General features: G+C 45.9%; 9 protein-coding genes across 9 annotated transcripts; 3 read left to right on the top strand and 6 right to left on the bottom strand.

The window, feature by feature from the left end:
- Positions 1-247: 247 nt before the first annotated feature.
- On the bottom strand, positions 248-1,986 carry T069G_10274 (flavin containing amine oxidoreductase domain-containing protein; the record flags this gene model as incomplete). The annotated part of the gene is made up of 4 exons (XM_056177484.1): positions 248-484; positions 582-1,292; positions 1,354-1,613; positions 1,662-1,986. The coding sequence occupies 4 exons, from the start codon at positions 1,984-1,986 to the stop codon at positions 248-250; spliced, it is 1,533 nt and encodes a 510-aa protein (XP_056023774.1).
- A 1,729-nt stretch (positions 1,987-3,715) lies between these two features.
- On the top strand, positions 3,716-4,837 carry T069G_10273 (2OG-Fe(II) oxygenase superfamily domain-containing protein; the record flags this gene model as incomplete). The annotated part of the gene is made up of 3 exons (XM_056177483.1): positions 3,716-3,946; positions 4,005-4,368; positions 4,422-4,837. 3 exons carry the CDS (start codon positions 3,716-3,718, stop codon positions 4,835-4,837), a joined length of 1,011 nt encoding a protein of 336 aa, XP_056023773.1.
- A 184-nt stretch (positions 4,838-5,021) lies between these two features.
- T069G_10272 (major facilitator superfamily domain-containing protein) lies at positions 5,022-6,806 on the bottom strand (the record flags this gene model as incomplete). Its single annotated transcript, XM_056177482.1, has 2 exons — positions 5,022-5,935; positions 5,984-6,806. The coding sequence occupies 2 exons, from the start codon at positions 6,804-6,806 to the stop codon at positions 5,022-5,024; spliced, it is 1,737 nt and encodes a 578-aa protein (XP_056023772.1).
- Positions 6,807-9,047: 2,241 nt separating this feature from the next.
- On the top strand, positions 9,048-11,403 carry T069G_10271 (fungal specific transcription factor domain-containing protein; the record flags this gene model as incomplete). Its single annotated transcript, XM_056177481.1, has 4 exons — positions 9,048-9,164; positions 9,229-10,005; positions 10,067-10,749; positions 10,803-11,403. The coding sequence occupies 4 exons, from the start codon at positions 9,048-9,050 to the stop codon at positions 11,401-11,403; spliced, it is 2,178 nt and encodes a 725-aa protein (XP_056023771.1).
- Positions 11,404-11,613: 210 nt separating this feature from the next.
- On the bottom strand, positions 11,614-13,398 carry T069G_10270 (carboxylesterase family domain-containing protein; the record flags this gene model as incomplete). The annotated part of the gene is made up of 2 exons (XM_056177480.1): positions 11,614-11,768; positions 11,826-13,398. 2 exons carry the CDS (start codon positions 13,396-13,398, stop codon positions 11,614-11,616), a joined length of 1,728 nt encoding a protein of 575 aa, XP_056023770.1.
- A 375-nt stretch (positions 13,399-13,773) lies between these two features.
- On the bottom strand, positions 13,774-15,636 carry T069G_10269 (fungal specific transcription factor domain-containing protein; the record flags this gene model as incomplete). Its single annotated transcript, XM_056177479.1, has 6 exons — positions 13,774-14,170; positions 14,244-14,577; positions 14,638-14,836; positions 14,900-14,966; positions 15,040-15,426; positions 15,467-15,636. The coding sequence occupies 6 exons, from the start codon at positions 15,634-15,636 to the stop codon at positions 13,774-13,776; spliced, it is 1,554 nt and encodes a 517-aa protein (XP_056023769.1).
- A 1,260-nt stretch (positions 15,637-16,896) lies between these two features.
- T069G_10268 (FAD binding domain-containing protein) lies at positions 16,897-19,055 on the bottom strand (the record flags this gene model as incomplete). The annotated part of the gene is made up of 7 exons (XM_056177478.1): positions 16,897-17,548; positions 17,605-17,677; positions 17,750-17,862; positions 17,917-18,530; positions 18,586-18,737; positions 18,786-18,866; positions 18,932-19,055. The coding sequence occupies 7 exons, from the start codon at positions 19,053-19,055 to the stop codon at positions 16,897-16,899; spliced, it is 1,809 nt and encodes a 602-aa protein (XP_056023768.1).
- Positions 19,056-19,606: 551 nt separating this feature from the next.
- Positions 19,607-20,206, top strand: T069G_10267 (nitroreductase family domain-containing protein; the record flags this gene model as incomplete). Its single annotated transcript, XM_056177477.1, has 1 exon — positions 19,607-20,206. The coding sequence occupies one exon, from the start codon at positions 19,607-19,609 to the stop codon at positions 20,204-20,206; it is 600 nt and encodes a 199-aa protein (XP_056023767.1).
- Positions 20,207-20,380: 174 nt separating this feature from the next.
- Positions 20,381-21,516, bottom strand: T069G_10266 (iron-containing alcohol dehydrogenase domain-containing protein; the record flags this gene model as incomplete). Its single annotated transcript, XM_056177476.1, has 2 exons — positions 20,381-20,928; positions 20,979-21,516. The coding sequence occupies 2 exons, from the start codon at positions 21,514-21,516 to the stop codon at positions 20,381-20,383; spliced, it is 1,086 nt and encodes a 361-aa protein (XP_056023766.1).
- Between the last annotated feature and the right edge of the window lie 69 nt (positions 21,517-21,585).

The following is a 21,585-nucleotide window of genomic DNA, read 5'->3' as shown; positions in this document are numbered from 1 at the left end:
AAAGGGTTACCAGCCCGATGTCACTTCGATTGCTGCATTACTACCTGTATATAAATTATTCAGTCAGATGAAATCATATACATTGCTTGGAATATTGAGTTTTATACCGTAGGCCCATTCATCTTTAATACGTATTGAATAATTATGTGATAGTCTTGCTCTATGCAAGCCGAGTGCTCAGAGCTCGATTTCTATTTCTCTTATCTAAACTGATAAAAAGCTCTAGTTCTAAGCTAATTTGGTTTTCTTAAAAGACCTCCATATACTGCACATTCATGTGTTTCGGAATTACACAAGCCTTAAATCTACGAGAGCTTATATCTGTCTTCTGAGCACGTCGTTGGTCGTCTAGAGTTAAGAATTCACGACCAAGAGCTAATAGCGGGGTGCTAGTGTCAACATCTGAGCCAACACTCTCGGGCTTGATCTGACGGCCTAGAAGTTCGGCAGTTGTATGCAACGCGGAATCTATAGCCCCTGCAATCTGTTCGTAATATGTAAGTAGAAGGTCATGGATAGGACAAGTAGAAAAAGAGAGGGTGGAGAAAAAGAAATGGAACTGAAATGGAATCATCTCTTACCCATGTGTGATGCTTTGATAGATGTTCTCCAGCGAAGTGAATATTACCCTCTGGCTTCTTCGCTACTTCAAAGAAGCGTGAGAATTGGCCTGGGAGGAACATGGCATCTCCACCGCATGATTCGGCCGACCATGTAATGTCAAAAGCCTCGATGAATTGCTCGTATACATCGATTTCAACCTCATCAGCGAAATATTTACTAAGATCATGCAAGCAAATCTTTATCCTTTCTGGGCGTGACAACCCAGTCCACTTGGCAGCATCGCTCATCCAGCTGTACAGCAACAAAACGCCAGAGCCGTTGCTGCCAAGATCGTTGGATGGATAAACAATCCAGCGGAAGCGCAAATCAGTAGTGCTCTGGCCACCAAAACACGGGTTAGCACTGGAACGCTCCCAGAAGCGAGTTCGAAAGTGCAGGCCAATTTTGTACAGAGGCTCATAGTGCGCCCCTCGAATGGACTGTTCTTTCATGAAAGACCATCTAGGGCGGTCCACAATACTGTGAAGAGCAGATGGCGGTGTGGCAACAACTACTTTGTCAAAAGTAGCAGTGTAAGTCTGATGAAGGCCCTGTGCCGACAGCTGAACCTTTCCATTATCTAGGTTGATAATACGGTCTACTCGCGAGTTTAGGCGAATATTCTTTGAGCCAACCAATGAAGCAGCACATTGAGTGATGCGAGACATGCCGTCTCGCACAGTTGCCCACTGAATGATAGTTAGTCTAAAAGTCCGAAGTTATAAAGCCTGAAGGAATAAACTAGCTTACATCTTTGGTATCAAAGTCCAAGTTCTGCATTATGATCTCTGTAAAGCTTAGATCATATTGATTAGTTTGAGAGCAGAAAAGCTCAACAAACTCTATGACCTCGTGAGGCCATCCGACAACCAGGCGAAGATAGGCTCGGAACGAGTATTCATCGTATCTGAGCAATTTCTCAAATCCAGCATCAAAGTCTTTGCGAAGTATAGATAGCCAGGGTAGGACAACACTTCCAAGAAGTTGTTGAGGGGTCTTGTTGCAATAGGCTTCAGGAAGACCAGCCTCAGCAGCCCATTTGCTGTCTTGTAACGCACCCTTCTGGTTCTGGAAGAAAGATCTGTTGTTCTCATGATCGAGAATATATGGAATAAGTTCAATCTTATCTCCAGCGAAACCATGTGTGTTGAGATAACGAACAAAGTCAAACACCTTTGAATGCAAAGAGGAGCGGGGGATGCGCATGGCGCCCGCTTCAAAGTAAATATCCTCGGATTTGGCTTGCGGTGTAAATCGATGAGTGTAGATGCGACCGCCAACACGATCAGCTGCCTCGAAGATTGTCACTTTGTGACCTTCTCGGCGTAACAGCAAAGCTGTATAAAGGCCTGAAATGCCTGCACCAATTATGCCAACATGCATGGTTGCTAGAGTAGGTATGAATAGAAGATGTGGTAAATCACCGGTTTTCTTGGTAACAAAGACAAATATTCAACACAACAAGTGTAATATAAAGATGATTCAAGAAAGACGACAGCCTTTACATACTCATAGATATAGCGTCGTTGTTTTTACCTATTTATTGTATTTTATCTATTTGTTTATTTTATTTTATTTTATTTTATCTTATTTTATTTTATTTCCATCGTGGAAATAAAATGTGACAGAGCGGCTAGTGCTTGACAAGCAATTACGAAGGAATCGCATCCTTGTTTGGCTCCATCAGCAAGGGGGCTGTAAAAATCACCGCCGCCCATCACTTACCATTTGATCGTGTCGACCGGCGGATTTCTGCAACTCGCATGGCATGATGTTCAACATTGCAGCTCCTCCAGGCTACAATCCAGGGGTGCTGACAGGCCTTTTGATAAGGACTTTTTAAAGTACTCCGTACCTTTATTCGCATTGCTTACCTACCTATTAGGCTGATCTCCGCGGTATATCCCCCAAACGGCAGTTTTCACGGTAATCTCTAGGAATATATTCAATGATTACAATCTTTTACCAATACGATTTATACATCATCTGGTAACTCTTATCTGGCATATGCAGCCTTGTAATGTTCCATCACCATGATTGCCAAGATCACCAAGTTTAGTTGAACTCAATCTTTGTTTAATATTTATTCGCAGAATAACTCAAGATGATAGCAGGTTTTTAATAATTGTTTCTAACAATAATTGCTCTATGTTCTTCCCATATACCAATTTCTATTAAGGAGACCTTTTGCTGCCTGTGTTCGTCATGGATGTTCCAATAATTGCCAGTTGTGGCAAATCCAGATTGCAGGTTAATTAAGCCTTTGACAATTTCCCGATACAATCAATGTTGTATCAGCTTAGTAAAGAATACTCCGCGAAGTTACATTTATGTAACATAACGCTATGTCAGGGTTGCGTTTCGTTTATACCCTGTATGATACAAGACCAATGACTGCTGAGAGTCATGTCGTCATTAAATTATAACAATCCTCCAAGATGGCTTCTGCAACGCATTGACTTCTGCAATGCAATGATATCTGCAATGCAATGTGTCCTGCATGGCATGACTAGCGGTGTGAGAATCTTACTTGGTTAAATATATTATAACAATAAAGACAGTGTTAAAAGTAATTACCGATATGAAGTAGATACTTGTTAAATCCTGCTGTAACACTCGATGAAAATATGTATATTTGTATACATCTCATATAAACATGCTTCATATAAGTACATCATATATTTCCTAAAAAGACTTACATCCAAAACTTAACTCTCAATCTACACCAAATACACTTTAGTATTCCATGTCAACCTCATACTGATATTAGTAGCGTGATATGCAATTACTCGTACGTGCTTGAAGTCCTTGTCTTCCCCCCATGCTATGCTTGTGTCTCCAGGTTCTTTGATCTGACAACGAGTTTAGAAAAACGTAATTTTGTTACATCAACAAGAAAAGAGAACCTTGTCAAAAGAAACGTTTCGCTAGGCAGCAACATAAACTGATTGACAAAGTTATATGCCGATACGGATATTGGCTGTATTGCAAAAAGTATAAAGTCTCGGCATTTCACCTCTCCATCTGCCATTCTTTCTCATCAGACTCCTCAATAAGCCCCATTGGCAATAAAAAACATACACAGTCTTCTTTTGGCTTTAAGCAGATCAAAATGCCTTCTACTAAGAGCGCTCCCGTCATTGACTTCTCGGACTTTCTGTCTGGTGACAAGCAACGGATGCAGCATGTTGCTGACCAGATTCGAGATGCTTGCCTTACCCAAGGCTTTTTCCAGATTGTCGGCCACGACATTCCTGCCCAGCTTCAAAAGGATATCTTTAAAGCATCAAAGACTTTCTTTGCTCTGCCATTAGAAGAAAAGATGAAGCTTGATAAGTCATTGGTAAGCACTTTGCTTCTGTAACAATTGGGCATTGAGATATTAACATGTCTGGAAACAGAACAAATACAACCGTGGATACGAAGTCATGCACGGCCAAATGATCGAGGCTAACACCAAGCCCGATCTCAAGGAGGGCTACTATGTCTCTCGTGATTTGCCCATGGACCACCCTCAGGTCAAGGCAGAGAAGTTTGCTCATGGTCCTAACGTATGGCCCGAGTCTCTTGGAGAGTCTTTCCGAGAGACTTGCATGGACTACTTGAACCGCATTGTGAAGCTCACGGAAGAAGTCATGCGTGCTATGGCCATGAGCTTGGGCTACGATGCCGACTACTTCAAGGAGTTTTGCACGGACCCTATGTGCTTCTACAAGTTGCTTCATTACCCACCTCAACCCACGACAGCTCATGCTCTTCAAAGAGGTATGATACTTTGTCTATTTCCATGCCTTGAACTTCTACTCATATTTACCTAGGTATTGGTGCTCACCGCGATTTTGGTGTTATCACTTTGCTCCTCCAAGGCGATGTCCCTGGCCTTGAATGCTGGGATGAGGAGGCCAAGGATTGGTACGCCATTCCTCCTGTTGAGGGAGCCTATGTTGTCAACATGGGTAACCTGTTTGAACAGTGGACAAACGATAAGTACATTTCCAATGTGCACCGTGTCATCAACCGCTCTGGAGAGGAGCGTTACAGCATCCCCTTCAACTATAACGGCAACCCCGATTTCGTTATCAAGTGCATCGAAAGCTGCCGTGTTAAGCCCGAAGAGGAGAAATATGCTCCAGTTAGCGTTGAAGACTACGTGGTTCAGAAGTACAAGGATGTTTATGGTCGTGTTGGTATCTACAAGACTGAGACATTTGCCCCACAGAAGGTTGACGCTTAAAAATGCGTTGGATGCTACATAAATAAGTAGTTTCTAGAGACTAAAATTGAATAAGAAACTTGAGTATAACTGACACAGTTTAAAATAAGTTACTGTGACGTCTTGAGTTAATAAGTAATAAGCCTAAAGTAATAAGTTTATAGTCTATAACTGAACTGAACTGAGCTAGTTTAAATAATGAACGCTAATTAATTATCGATCCATCAGACCATTTTGAGGTTGCTCTTAGTCTTTTCCCATATAGATAGAAAACAAAAGGGACCGGGATTAAAATTGTGGCAAATCCTCCAGTGATACTTGACCCTGGACCAACTCCTATGTTATGATAGAGGGGCCCTACGGCAAGTGGCAAGGCCCCAGCAACACACGACCGCAGAAACGTATTTGCTCCAATTGCTGAAGCTGCATATGCCTGAAATGTATCGACGAGATAGTTGAGTGCCGCTTGGAAGATGGTGAAAAATCCCGTACCCAGCATCGCCAAACCAATACATGGAGCAACCCAGGTCGTACCAGGCTTAGCTGTCCAGCCCGTGAGGAACTGACTTGCGCAGAAGATAAAAGAACCCAGCATCATAGGAGGCAGACGCATCTCGGGAACAGCTTTGTTTCCTGCCGCATAATAAGCCTTGTTATAGAGGAATTGGTTGTAAATGTTTATACCGCAGCCTATAGCAGCGCCTAAAACAATTGAGAGGAATGGTAGCGCAGCTGGGATTGGTTCCCATCCACGCACCTCTCCAAAGATGATAGGGATTGCGCCAAGTTGCATATATAGGATGCCGTACACGAAGCTGGCATATAATGTTACAAGAAAACATATTGGCGTAGAGAGAATCCGAATGGGTCGAATGAGAAATTTTCGCGCAAGTTGTCGAAGATCGATCTGCCACTCTTCGAATTGTGCATGAAGTGCCCAATTGCCAGTCTCGTGCCGTAATCGCTGAGCTTTATAGACAAGAAGCAGGGGTGGATAGCTTTCGTCGATGAACACGGCGGCTACCAAGAGAATAGCTGATTGGAGAATGCCCGTGAAATACTCGGTCCATCGCCAGCCTAGAGAAGACTGTTGGGCAAGTACTGTGGAAACGACAGGTCCTATAAGATGTTAGCAGGATGTACATGCCACCAACAGAACCGTCTTACCTAGAGCAGGACCGCAAACAATAGCCATTGAATATCCAGCTAGTGCAACACCCCTCCAAGCTGGTGAGAATAAGTCGCCGAGAACACCACCAGTGTTGGTCATGGGCGCTGAAGCACAAAAGCCTCCCCAAAACCGAGTCAACATAATCGTCTGAACGTCTTTTGCTGTAGCTGTAGCAAAGGTAAAGCAAATGGCAACGAACATGGGTGTAAGAACCGGCACCCTTCGACCATATACCTCGCTTAACGGAGCCCAGAGTAAAGGTCCGATTCCAAAGCCAATGAGATACAATGTTGTGCCTAGGGTGGCTACTTGTGTAGATATGTGAAATTCTTTGGCAACCTGGTCTGTACCTACTGAGTACGAGGAGGAAGCCCATGTTGCTGACATAGTGACCAAGCCATACAAGACTGTAGTAAGGATCTTTTTATGTGTAGGCCAGTTTAGCGGTCGGTAGGGATCCTCAACCCCGTCGAAGTCAACAAGGCATTTCTCCTCTGTAGGCAGGTTGCCCAATGGATGGGAAAATTCGGCGACCGGTCGTGATCGAATGCGCGAGATGACTGTTTCTATTCTCGATGGTGCGGGAGTAAGACTCCTCGTCGTGCTCAACTCGTCATGGCCTCTGCTTCGACATCTTGTTCTTGAAGTCGTAATCTCATATATACTCGGTCGATGGCCATCGAGGAAACCATCTTCAAGGTATTCGCCTTGAGACAATGCTGACTGTGATGGACGTATACCATCTTCAAGTGTTGGACTAGCATTAGATATCGTTGAATGGAGAGATAACTGGTTCGTGAAATCATTCGGATCAGCCATGGCTTGTTTGAGATATAAATGTAGGGAGGTAGAGAGGATTGTTCGAGATGTAAAGGTAGGGAGGTTAGGGAGGTAGAGAGTATAAGAAGTGAATAAACTTTATAGCTATCTGTACCACCATCTTGGGGACCAAGTTATTATATATGCACATATATATATACATGTATGTTTCGCAATGACTCTATCCTGCAGGAACGGCTCTATATTTGTTAAAGTGAGCTTTGTCATTTAATTGTACCAGCAGGCCTTTTGCCCTTGAGCAATTGTCCAGTAGCGGCTGGATGTCGGTCGCCAGCCATCCGTAATAGGCAATTCCGATCACGTGACGGGTTTAACACCGACACATTTTCTACGATTTCAGGCGTATCCGATCATTCGGCATCTTCATTCCGCGGACGTAGTCAAGCAGCTAGAGAAGCTTCAGTGCGATTGTTGTGGCTTGCAGGAATTTTTCTACGTCGTGTTGGTTATCACCGAACTCTCTCTCGGCAGGTTTCTTTTTGGACTCACAAAGAATCGCGTCGAACCGCACGACCCGCAGGCTATTGGTTAGGACACATAAGACGGCAAGTGAACAAGAGGAAGATTTAGATGAGATGGTGGTATCCGGAATGTTGGATCAAGTATAAAATAATATCGTACCACCATAACATCTGCATGTTAGACTTTCCGACTGTGTCCAATAAGTGCCTCAACATTTTTCAGTGATATGACCTTGGCAGAGTAATGAATCTCGATCAACAACCCAAGCAAAGAACTCATCCTTCATGAAACTTATGGAAGGATTCCGGCATCTGGCTGCACGTTGCCAAGAAACTTTCTATATTCTCATCGAAGCAAGTAGCTTGTCACGCCTCCGCGTACAGATTTTAACACTCCAGCGGTCGCTGTCACAATGACTCATATTGAGCGGCCCAATAAATGGGAGAAAGCCTACAAGTTCGCTCGCCAAGTCCTATTCCAGGGCAACAGTTCTACAATCCTCCTACAACGATGACGGTATCGAGCGTCTCGGTGGAACAAGTCCAATTATTGTCCAAGCCGGTCATGAAGCCTTCTACCCTCGGCCAGGAGATATCATGGGCTTTGCTCTGCTGGTCTAACGTCCAATATTACGCCCGGGCACATATTTATCGCTAAGGGTCATATCTCTGGCACCTTTGTAACGAAGCGCTCGCTACACAAGTACACTAACAAGATCCCTGCCGTAATCACTACTGCACCAAGGATGCCAAATGTTCCGGCAAAGATCGCTGCTCTACCGCTCATGCGAAGAAACTCGACCTTGCCGGGGTGTGGGTTTCGCCGTCCTGGAAAAAGACTTCCATCATCTCCAAAAATGATGTTGTCATTTGCCTGGATGATTGATGACCAGAGACACATGTATGCTAATACGCGACGATTAAATATGCCGAGACATGACGATGTTTAACGAAGGGGCAAATTAAAGATCCATTCGGCTTGAAAACACAGTAGAAGGTTTACCGACCACGCCACTGCGGGAACAGCACATGCAAGTACTCGGATCTTAATGCTGTATCGGGACTCCCGTAAGTAAGAGTTCGCGCTAAACCCGTAATCTGGGATAGTTGACGAAACACCGGAATTCGCATTTTGTTCAAAATGGATACAGATCTTGGGGAGTTACAGCAACGCTTTCCTCCAAAACTTGTGACGCCATATCAGTTCACCCTAATTGGAGCTTGAGCAACGACCTCCCCATGTATCTACCACAGTGACAGCTGCGAGATGAAGAACTGGATCATTGATGGCTTAGAGAAAGAGAGCCTAGGTTTTATCACTGAAGTCTCTGCAATCCCAACAATAATGGAGACTGCAACATTCAGGCCCATATCAGTCTTAATTATGCTGTTTTGTCTGGGCACATTCAACTAATACGAGGAGCAGACGCAGTAGATAGCCGTAGCCAGTAATTAACCAGATCAGGATTGGAATATTTCTCGGACAAACCGCGATCCTGTCATACGTCATATGTCTGCATTAGGACCAACCCGATTTGCCAATGATAGGGAATTAACTGCCCAGGAAAAAGAAGGTTAAGAAATGGCTCTAGTGGCAGGCTCGGAACAGTCCCATCAAAGCATCCAATAACTCAGCCCAGTGTATGTAGCGTCTGTCCAGCCCTATCTGCTTAAGACTGAAGACTAAAGACACTTCGTCATATGGCGGGGTTCAGGTTGTTGTTCATCCATGCCATAATAACTTTTGCGCTCAAGGGTTATGGAACACATAGTTGATACGGGTGAGAGCGATCGCTCCGGTCGCCCCTCGAGGGTGACAAAACGAAAGAAGCGCCCGCCCTTGTCATGCACCGAGTGTCGCAGGAGAAAAAGAAAGGTGAGATTCTCAAGATCCTCCACAAGCAATTGCAGCTTGGCTTACGGTTGGATCTATCTTGCAGTGCGATGGCAAACTCCCATGCTGCGATTGCAAACTGCGCGACAAGCCTCAAGGCTGTCGCTATGCAGACGGCGCTATGCCACGGAACCGAGAAACTGCGTCTCCTTACAGCAGCGCAGCCACCATGTCCATCCATAGCCCGATGTCAGTTACGGGCACCATATCGTTGGATTCGGACAGCAGCAAGGGACACCAAATTGACAAGCTCGGGTACGCCCGAACTGGTACTTCAACAGCAGATTATCTGGATAGAATCGATGTCGGTGATGATGAGGTGGTGGGCGAGCTCGAGATATGTCCCACTGCAAGCGGCCATGGAAATCTCTGGGAGCGTTATAAATCCCTGGTCAAGCAGCTACCAACACGCGAATGTATCACGAAACTAACTGATTTCTACTTTCAAAAGATTAATTGGCAATACTACATCTTGGACGAAAGTTCATTTAGGCAACAGCTTCATAATTGGTACCAGCTTGACTTGCAGCCATTCGCCGCAAAAAAGTTTGAAGTTCTTCCCGCGGACATGAAGGCTTTTCCAGCTCTATTATTAGAAGTCGCTGCCACTTCTTTGCTATTAATGACACCAGATAGGGCGCTGGAGCTGAATGATCTCAAGAATGTTAGCGGCATGTCATTCGAAACCATGGCTGTAAAATACAGCGAGACTGGCATGGCCTTGTTGAACCTCCTTGGGAAACTTCAGATCTCTTTAACAACAGTATTTGCGGACTTTCTCCGTGTTGCTTTTCTGAAGTACTTTGGGCAAGTAACAGAATCGGTGAGTAATTTCTGGCAGGAAAACGATGTGCCAGGTTTCAAATTAGCTTACACAGATATAGTGGCACGCTCTTGGAGAGGCCGTCAAAGATGCGCAGGAGATCGGGTTGCATCGAGCCAGCCGAGATCCAAAGCCTCACACAGATGATATTGCGATAGTGATTGAGAATCAATGGAATATTCAGGATCGTCGGAGACTCTGGATGCTTCTATCTGGCTGGGATATTCACACGGCTATGGTTCTTGGACGGCCTGCGGCTATTGACGACAATACGGAGCCGATACTTCCAGTTGATGTACCTATCACCGCAAACCGGCCGGTGACTCCGGTCATGCCCAGAGGCGCGGATGATGTTCCAACACCTCTCACGCGGGCCATCTGGGCGTACCGGATTATGAAGAATCTTCGCCAGATTCAAGCCTTAGAAAAGGAAGGATCCTATCCCGAAGATTACTCACACGTTGACCGCCTTGACCAAGAACTACGGCAGCTTGACCAAAGCATCCCTCCCTATTTCCGTCGCCACAATCCTGACAAGGGTTTTGATTCAATTCCCGAGTGCTACTGGTTATCAGGCGCAAGGGCCACCGTACCACAGCTCCTATCCTTTGACATGATGGCCTTACACCGTCCATACATTTTCACACGCCCTGAAAGCCGATCACGCGCCCTAGAGGCTTGTCTCGACATGCTCCAAGCGCAAAGAGAGCATTTTGAATCCATAGAGGAGAACCAGTATAAAACGTTAGTGTACCTCAGGAAAGATTTGACCCGCGTCTGCTGACCCTAAGCCGCAGCTTCTTCTTGTTTTTCGGCACCTTTGATGCCATTGTGCTAATTGCTTCGATATACACCTTCTTCCCAACAGATCATTTGGACAAGGCCGCTCAGGCGATGCAGCACTTTCAGTGGTCTACAGAGCGTTTTGAGGCAATGTCTGGTCAGAGTGCTCTCGCCAAAGCAGCGGCTATCACTCTGCGTACGTTTTCCACACGCCTCAAGAAGACTCTTCAATGGGAGGCGTGCTATCCTTCGGTCGATGCTCTATCTACCTCGACAAATACTCCAGGCTCGCACATGCAGGCTAAGCTCGATGGCTTAGCATCTTATTCCGACGCCATATCAAGCTGCTCAGATACAGGGTTGTCGCCTTCCGGGTCGAAAATGCAGCTTAGATTCCCAAACGACGGACCGCCAGTTGCACTATATGACTTGTCTTCCATTGAACCTATATATGCAACAAGTGATATCGTATACAACGACTTGTTCGGCAGCTTGGATCTACAAACTCCCTTTAGCCCCGATTCTAACCCTTGCTTACCTCAGTTCCATGGTAACTTTAGCAGCAACAGTATATGGAGTTTCTTAAATAATGACTTTGACTATGCTAACACTTAGAATGAGGTAACTAGCTATTTCATAGTGGAATAAAAAAGCAATAATTAGGTCAGTATGTGGTAGTTGTCAATTAGAGTACCATGCAGAGAGATGTTCGAATTCCAACCCAATTTGTATGCTCGCAACTGGTAATATATGTTACATATATCCAACGAGCATAGTAAGTCGAATTTAGATACCCAGTAACCCTTGGCCATACGTCAATAGCAACTATCTGTGAAATATAGCAGCTGATTCCCAGATGTAGTTCATAGCCTTGGCGCGGTAGGTGTCCTTCTCTAGAGTTATACCTTTAGTTGCGTTAAAAACAATGTTGACCGGAGAATCTAGATCGTATTTCGGCCAACGTAAGTTGAATCCATGGACTGTTACATCAAGTCAGCTATGTTGTCATCTATGGAGAGGGAAAAGGGTCAACCAACCTCCATGGTTATTAGGGTCCCCGGTTTGGACAAAGCTCAGCCACATTCTACTCATAAGCTGCGCGAGATCCAGGTACTTTCTCTTCAAAGACTGGTTATTGACATCAAACGGATTGACATCATATCCCTCGCCATTTATGTTGTCAAACACGAATGGAACCTCTTGAAAGTGTGCAGCACCGTAGACTTCTGGAGACAGACCAGCTGGGTTTGTATCAAAGCGGAAGCTGTAAGCCGGTATGTTTCGCTGTGCCCAGGCCTGGCAAGTCACACGCCGGCCAGCATTGAACAATGAGTCTCCAACAAGCAAAGACAGCTCTCCATGAAGTTTCCCGTAGGCTGGACCAGGATTGGGAAGTACGGTACCCAGCTTTGCTTCGGAGGGATTCTTCATCACGTCGGAGTATAGTTCATGGAGTCGAGCGATAGTACCGTTGGGAAGTTGGTGCGGAAACACACTTGTCAAGAGCACCCTGGACACATCATCGAAAGTATTTACTGGAGAGCCTTGACTAAACATTTCCAGGAAAGTAGATCCTTCGTTGGTGTTGGTACCGATGAGTACCGGGATCTTGAGGAAGTCGCCACGCTTTATAGACTCAGACGATAACTGCGATAGCAGATCGTTGTCGATGATTGGATGCCAGAATATGCCTGTTGCTGCTTTGATGAAGTCCTCGGCGGGAATTTTTCGCAGACATGAGACGATGTCTTTAGAACTTGAACATTCCGTTTTGTTTAAAAACATGCCTAATATCTCCTTCTGGTCTGCCACAGTTGGGAAGCTGTGAGCGAACAATGGCGTGCCGCTCTCAAGAATTGCCCGCTGAAATAGACCCTCGTCGCGACCCTTGTGTACCAACATGTTAAGGGATATTGACAAGGCTCCGGCCGATTCTCCTTGGAGAGTGACTCTGCTAGGATCACCTCCAAAAAATGCAATGTTTTCCTGAATCCACTGGAGCGCGAGCCGCTGATCGTGGAGACCCAAGTTTGTGGCTCCGATGCTATTAAACGGCTCTCCAGAAATAAACCCAAATGCATTCCTGCGATAGTTGAAGCTAACTCCGATAATAGGTTTGCCCATCTCGGTAGACATTTCAACAAGGCGTGACATGTTATATCGGGTGTCCGCACTGCCGCCTTCTTGAAATCCACCTCCGTATACCCAGACAAGTACTGGGAGGCCCTTAGTAGCCCATTCATGATGGTAATTATGGGGTCGCACCACGTTTATGGTAAGACAGTCTTCGCTCGAAGGGTTGGTGGTATTTGTATCATATCCAACCAAGCCGACATTAAACCCATAGCAGTATGGCCCATATTCTGTTGCCTGCTTGGGACCAGTCCACTTTTTGGTCAGATGCTGTGGACGAGTGAATCGAAGGTCTTGAATAGGGGGCTTGGCGTAGGGAATCCCCAGGAACAAGTCTTGCTGGTAGTGAGCATTGTATTTGCCCACCACGGTGCCGTTTTTGACCTTCACGGTCGGTGCATTGGATGGAGGACAGCTAACAGAAGCGGCGCCTACTACCGGGAGTAAGGCTGTCAGAAGATATGAGAAGCTGATCATGATGGAGGCTTTATGAATGAACTTGAACGTTTCAACGAAGTATAGGATGAAGTGGTCTATAAATATTGTGCTCTGGCCCACCTTTTAGGTGATGTTTTCAACAACGGACTATGCGACAGTAAACACCGAGGACCCCTTTCAAGGCTGTTAACTTAAATCTCTCATTCAGTAGAAGATCATTATGTTTCCAATATGTAGCACAACGTAATAGAATATGTTAAGTCCACTCTCAATTCCCGGCACATGGGAAGAATACAACCCAAATACCGAAAACCCGGTTTCTAACCAGGCGATTCCATTACAAATGCATCTGATACAAGAACTTTTAGTTAATAACTGACAAATGGAGCCACTCTTATGCCATGACCGGAATCCCTAATAATCGAACATCATGTTTTCGGGCAAGCCGAATACTAAGAAATCATCTAGGCCCACGCCAGTCTCCGCCAGGTCATCTTGAGAACGGTGGATCTGGCTCTCGGTATTATGCGCAGAGTAGAACCAATCTCTCGAGGATCTCAAAACAGTATGATCAGGAGTTTCTCCGTTAGGAAACACTTCGCGGCTCCAATTGTGCAGTAAGGACTTTTTAGCCAAAACCCATTCGGCGACTCCAAGAGCCACCTGAATTTGTGGCAAATCCCGGCACTGCTTCATGCAGATGAGGGATTGTTGGATGTAGATGAGAGATCGTGATTTAAGCTCATCAGGCTCAGAAGATTTGAGAACTATCTCAAGATGTAAGGCAAGGACTGCAGGAGCGCAGATCAAGCTGCCAATCGTCATTAGCTTTATCTGGGTGGTAACTTTCCGGATTAAGGGCTGATGGAGGGTTGTTCACATACAATGCTATAGGAAGATTACGCAACATATCATAAGCTAAAGCCCTACCAATCATCGCATCCAGTTCATACATTGCAAGCTTGAGACAGCTGTTGGCATTTTCTGACAACAGTGTATCGTTGGCCTCCCAGTGCTTCCTTAACCAACGATATAGCATACATTGGAAGCGATAGCTTGTAGCTATCAGGACAATATGCCATGGACCATCGCGGGGATCTTGACCTGGATTCGGCAGCAAAGGCTCAGCAACTGATGCATGCCATGTGCTGAAAGCTTCTTGAATATGAACTAGAGAATTCGGAGATCCGGATTTGGCCACTGAAAGGCATTGTGAGGCTAAGATTTGAGTCAGACTGGTTGGTATTTACTGGGCTGATTCTTGAGGCCTAAACTTACCGATGGTAGCCAGCTTGCAATTTTCGACGAAATAGAGACTCTCTAATAGCGTCAGGGGAGGTAGTACGGATGCGCATGATGGTGAGATATTCTCAGGCACCCACATTTCTGCAGGTGGAAGGGCTGTCAAGCTCTCAGTACTACTTCCCAGCAGACTTTTATTCTCTACGCCAGAAAAAAGTAGCATTATATCACGGCTCTGGATAAATTAGTGCAAGAAGATATGATAGGTTTGACTGTTTGCAGGTGTACAATGCCTTACATATAATGTCCACCAGATCCTCTGGTATAGCCTATAGGTTGCTGAGTCTATCTCATGTGTGTTGAAACTAAAGCAAGACGTGAATCAGTGACTCATGTCGGTGCGTGATGTCGAACGAATTTATGGGGAATGTTGACTACCCTTGGTGGTGTATTCCCATCTTAATCGCCAGACGGATAGCATTGTGGTACCAGTAGCTGAAGTCTTTATCCCCAGTTCCAGAAAATCCCGTCATTGCCAAAACAGCAGAGCCTTGCAATAGCCTCAGCTGGCTTTTTTCACAGTTGAAGTCGTAAAGTAATGCAGCTCTGATGCAAAACGTTTCTATTGCTTCTGAGCGGCTTGCGAATCCAGATGCTTCCAGAATCTTTTGGGGTACGAACAAGGACGCATTGGCCAAAACGGCCTGTAATAGGAAGAATGAGTAGGTCCCAGAATCGTATGATTGTATGAACTCATATGGATCAAAGACGGGACAAGATGGGTAAGCAAGTCTAAAATATGACTGGAGGAATGATTCGCTGCAGCTAGTTAGAAATGAGAATGTAGGGAGATTTTCATTCATACCAATAATGCTTCGGAGGCAGGCTGAAAGCGCATCTCTGTGTAAGATACTCTCTGTCTGTAGGATCAAGGGCATCTAAAATCATGCGATTGTCGACAGGCGGACCTTTCTCTTTAACAATAACACGAGTGACTCTTCGTATTCTTTCCTCAGTAACAACCTCGCCCATCATCGTGGCATAATGCATCTCACTGTAGTATTGAACCACATCTCGACCACTAAGTGACGGATCTAGCATCATCTCCGGGGCTGGAAGGCCAGCACCCTCTGCTATTTCCTTACATCCACGAATGAGTGTTTGTGCACCTTGATCTGATGCTTCATCAGGACGTGGTAAGGCTCTAGGACCATCATGCAAATCTGTGCCGTCTGAATACGGGGAAGCCTTTCCAGAGTTAGCACGCTGCCCAATAAGCTAATTCGAGAGGGATTCATCAATCTTACTGAGGCTAGTGTGTGTCTGGCGTCTCGGCGACCTGACACTGGTGACAGCAGAGCATGGGATGGCTCTCGGATGGACTCGGTTGTCCCGGAAATTGATACCGCGGTAACTCTATTGCAGGAAACTCGGTTACGTTGCCTTGCAATGAATAGCCTGTCATTTATTGGGAATAACTAACCTTCTTTGTTGTCGGAGAACGCGGATACAACTTTTGTGTTGTGACGGATCCTGGGTCTTACACCTCGTGCAGGGTAATCCAACTCGAGCTGCATCACATTTCAGTTTCTTCTGATGGCATGGAAGACACGCCTTGATAAGATTGCGGGGCATTTGCAGATACGCTCAATTGTGGACTGTAAAGAGCAATATTGAAGTTCTAGGGAATAGCTAACCCCGAAATGCTATATGATCCAACATTACCCTGGGTAAGATGCTAGAAAAGGAGTTCTTTATTATCGGCATTTCGTTGTGGGGTTATCCGGCATTTGCGGGGATTCGGGGATTCGGGAATACAGGGATGAGACATACTGGGATGCAATTCCAGGTAAATCCAACAGCAGATCTAACACTAGTATTTCGGCTTAATTGGGACTGCTGTCGCTCAATGTGCGTCCAGTATCTGACAAACGCCGTGGACGAATATGCGACTTGCGTAGATCTGCCTGTTGGGGAATCAGGGTCGCCATAAGAGCGTCTTGAAATGGAAACGGAAGCGGAAACGTCGGAAAGAGTTCAGAATCAGAGGGGCTAAACTTGGACAGATTCTTGCATGAGGTACTTGATTAGAATCGGAACTGTTCTCAGAAGAGTTCTTACTTCTGTACGTGTTGGCCAAACCAGGCCCCAGCCCTGAGGGCGATGGCATAGGTATATAGTGATTGAAGTATTTGGCATTCCTGACATGTTATCCTAATATTTTACACTAGCATGTGATATATCTTGCGGTATGTCTTTTCCATACATAAACTAAGAAGCTATGGTTTCCATATGCTACAAAGCTAGAATGGATTTGAACACACGCTCGAGCACAGAAGCAGTGTCATTCACTATGCTCTGGCTTCTCCACGCAATAAAGTTGTCCGGGCGTACAAGGACGCAACCGCTCTCCTCTACTTCCCGCAGCCTGTACCAGTCATTGAAAACAGCTTCATATTCGAGACCGTAGCCGATGGAATACACGGCGATGGGGACTTTTAATGCTTGCTCCACAGACCGTGCGGCACTACGCCATGCCTCTCCTCCATGGCCAATAAATAGCGTAAATCGTCCGTTACCTGCTAGATCAAGTGTTGAGACTTGCTCTTGCGGAATAGCCGTATTCAGCCACGCATGTGGCAGTCGCAAGCCAGGAAACGTATGGGGCTCATAGTTCAGAACGGAATTAGAAGGCAAGGGTGGCTCATCTCCCGATCCCTCGAGGAACACAGCAGAAGACTTGTATCTCTGGCTCATATCTGAGCCCAAAGCCAAGAATTCATGTGAAGTGTAGTTCATTGATCGCATGAGTTCACGTCGCCTCGCACGACCGCTCTCTGAATCCTCTTTCAACACATCAAGCTCCTTCTTCCTCTCCTCAAGAGACGGTTTCAAGAAGCCAAGAGCGTCGAATATTGGCTTATGTTCTCGCAAAGATGCATTGGCCCTTTAGAAAACTTGGTCAGCCACAGCACAGCTCGCTCTTATGTGTTTTCGTATTACCTTGCAACGACGCCGGCTCCAACAGGTTGACGCTCAACTGTATAGCTGTCCAAAAGGGCAGGCCCAGCTAATCCTATATTCCAGGGCCAGTACATATTAGCAACTATCAGTTTCATATTTCGCAGAAATGATTTGTTTTTCCTACCTTTCTCAACCAAGTTTAACTTCCAGGCAAGATTGGCGGCGTCCTGAGTGCAGGTATTTGCCCCGAGGCCGTTCATCGGCGGATGGCGATGTACAGCGTCGCCAAGGCAATATCTATAGCCAATTAGAATCAACAGACATAGGTGACGATAAGTGGGATATAGTTACATATTGCCTTTGCTGTATACTTCGGCTACTGTTTCATTAATGATCCATTTGTCAACTCGATTAATCTCGACCGGGACGGATTGATCCCCAATGACCTCATAAATCTGGGATTTGACTTGTTCTTGAGTCGGCATAAATTCCGCCGGACAGGTCGGCTTGTACATCATGATGATCAGCCATTCATGCCAAGGCTTTACCATGCGCACAATCGACCACCAAGCAAAGTCCGGGTATTCTGCGTCAGGCCGGATCACATAGTGCAGATTTCCGACGCGATTCTTCATCAAGTGGGAAAGGTCAGCGCGAATAAGGACGTTGAGAGCTATGCCCTGGCTAGGCTGCACCGCCATGGGTAGACCAAGCTGTCGAACGATGGCACTTTTGGCTCCGTCGGCGCCAAACAGGTATTTGGTCTTGATGGTATATAGTTTGTCAAAAATCATGTCTCGGACGGTCACAACAATGACACCGACTGTCGAGTCATCGAAAGAAACAAACTGTGTTCGAAATCGACAAGGAAAGCCGTGCTGTGAAGCGTATCGAAGGAGGATAGGTTCCGTTAATGTTTGAGGCAGCTCCAAGTGTGAGCATGGGCTACTCATTTTAAATTCGCCCTAAAGAATGCAATTAATAATTATGCTCTCTTTTCTTTCATTAAAAGGATCGTACCCCTCGTTGTAGATCTGATCCCCAGGACGTGATACGGCCGAACTCTCTTCCATTCATAGTCTCACACCAACGTGTCATACCCTTCTCTGGGCCCGCGTAGCCATTTATCATAAATTCTTTCTCCATGTCGGGGTCGAGGTCACGGATACACTCTACATCATGGTGAGACGGCGCTTTTAGCTATGCAGAGGTAGACTTACCCATCGCAGGTTGGTTGATTATATGCGCGCGCGGGGTGTTCGCCGACGACGGAGCGGAGCTGATGATCAAACCTTTGAAGCCTGGAAATGCCACATTTTCCAGTTAGATATGCTTTTGATTGAGAGTAGAGGGTGGTTGAACGTACCATATTTACCAAGATAACAGCCCAAAGTCGCTCCAGCTGGGCCCGCTCCAACGATTAAAAAAGTCAGCTCCAGGGAATCATCGCCGGTCGTATTATCGCGTAGAGGGAGATTGCTTTGAGCCATTTTCGAAGGTCTTGATATCACAGGCAAGAAATTCTAGACACGTCGAGGGAGAGTGGCAATGGAACTGTACTCTGGATCATTACATGGCTGTTCTTGTACATATACGTAGCCTTCCGATGCGAAGCATCCCCATATCGTATGACTTTACCATTCCGTAGAATAAGATCTTATTCAATATTACGTTGCCACTGAGGTGGGGGAATCAGGTAGCTATAGAGCAAAAGTCCGTAGAAGTTTAGGCAAATTTGATAAAGCCCCGAGTTAACGCGGATCGGAAGATTCCGATCTTTCCGAAACTCATCACCTGCTACATCATAGCCGATCTTTCATGAGTAACAGTCTGTGAATAGTTATAACTTTGCTTACGCTCTAATTAATCAGTGGTAATGGCTTCATTAATAATAGCTTGGCAATCTACCAGGGGTGCACAGTGAGACGAAGTCTTCGCTTGCTACGCATATATCATCCAGATCAACTACGCTTAACATTCCATGTCAGTCAATACCATTATCAGGCAATTTTCGGCTATTGTATAATCACAGAGAAACATCATGGCGGACACGCTTATTTCTTCGTTTGGAGCTCGACGCTCCGTGTATCAGCTCTCAGCAGAGACCGATCTCTCGATTGGCCGACTAGAAGAGATCATTCGAAAAGCTCTTTTAACGGTACCATCAGCGTTCAACACTCAAAGCACTCGAATTGTTGTTCTTGTTGGAGATCATCACCAGAAACTCTGGGACATTGTCAAGGCAGCCGTTGCCCCCTTCGTGTCAGGGGACCAAGCCACCAGTACCAATGCCAAGATCCAGGGGTTTCGAGGCGCATACGCGACAATTTTGTTCTTTGAGGATCCTGCGCCATATGAGCCACTAGGTTCTTTCAAGATGTATGCGGACAAATTTGAAGGCTGGCGTGAGCAGGCAAGCGGCATGCACCAGTTCCTTATTTGGTCGGCCCTTGCTTTGGAGGGAGTAGGCGGCAACCTGCAACATTACAATCCTCTTATTGATGACGAGGTTAAGAAGACTTGGTCTGTTGACTCGGACTGGAAGCTGTTGGCCCAGTTGGTTATCGGAAAACCTGTTGGAGACGCACCCGCTGTGAAGGAGAAGAAGCCTGTTGAAGCTCGATATGTAATTCACTCTTAGAACGACAGGCCGGGAACTAAACGGTATAGATACGCCTGAATACTAGTAACTTCTGAAATAAAGTATTTGGAAATTTTTCCGTTTTAACAGTTATTCACTGAATTGTGAAAACGATACTACCATGCTAGCTACATGATCTGCTAGCTGCTACTTCAAATTCAATAAATTGGAAGCCTAAATGTCTACACGAGCCTGTTCTCCTAACCACGCCCGCCGTATCATCTTCTGGATTGAATCTTTATTGACTGGCCGGGGGTTCCAAAATGTGAGCATCATCAGATTATCTGTAACCAGCTCAATGTCCTCCTCCTTCATACCCAGAGCCTTTAGGCTCGATGGGATTCCCAGCTTAGACACCAATCTGTTTAGTCCTTGAATGGCATCTCCTTCACTATGTGGAATGATTTCTGCGAGGTCCTTCATGACTTGAGGAATGTCAGGCGCTGTGTAGGCGAGTGCATGAGGTAGGACAATAGCGTGGGTTTCGGCATGCGGTAAATTGAGAGTCCCGCCCAGAACATGACAGAGTTTATGATGGAGCGCGACGGTTGTCATTGCTAGACATTTTCCGCATAACCAAGCGCCGAGTAGAGCCTCTGAACGGAAGGCAATTGACTGAGAGTTTTCCATCACTCCAGGCAGCGAAGATGCCAAGGCTCGGATTCCCTCGAGAGCAAATATGCGGACAATCGGACTGGTATCTTTTGCGTATAGAGCCTCGACTACTCTGGCGTCAATAAGTGCACAATGATTTCTTCTGATTTCGACTCACCAGCATGCGCCATTGCGTTAAGGCCACTTGTTGCACTCATGCCCGTGGGTAAACTTAAAGTAAGATTGACATCGTAGATGACTACCTTGGGAATTGCTGCCCGGTCAACCCGAGTCACCTTTTGTTGATTTTTAGTTTCACCCAGGATGGGTGTCATCTCGCTTCCAGCATATGTCGTTGCGATACAGATGTGAGGCAAGCCAGTCCGAAGAGATAACGCTTTGCCTAGGCCAACCGTGCTTCCGCCACCAATTGACAAGAGACAGTCTGCATTCGTTGTTTTCGTATATACCAGTGCCTCTTCTGTAACCTCGGTTGGAGTGTGCATTGTGGCACGGGTGAAAGAGCCCGCGACATGACCGTTTAGTATCTGGGTAAGATCTTGAACGGCCGAGGCTTGCTGGGGAGTTGTCAACAACAATGGCGCTTTACAGCCAAGTGCCGCAACTTCAGTGGCTAGCTTGGCGAGAACGCCTTTGCCAAATAAGACTCTCTGGTTGCTTTCATTGTATTCGAAACTTCGCGATTCAACGTCCATTTTTGCGACTGGCAGTTCAATTGTTTGGGATTATATGACACTGTGCGGATTAACACGTGGAATGGAGAC

The sequence above is a fragment of the Trichoderma breve genome (assembly GCF_028502605.1).
Source record: "Trichoderma breve strain T069 chromosome 7 map unlocalized scaffold00007, whole genome shotgun sequence".
Classification (NCBI taxonomy): domain Eukaryota; kingdom Fungi; phylum Ascomycota; class Sordariomycetes; order Hypocreales; family Hypocreaceae; genus Trichoderma; species Trichoderma breve.
Note: the sequence above shows the minus strand (reverse complement) of the source record. Positions and strands in the feature narration are given on the sequence as shown.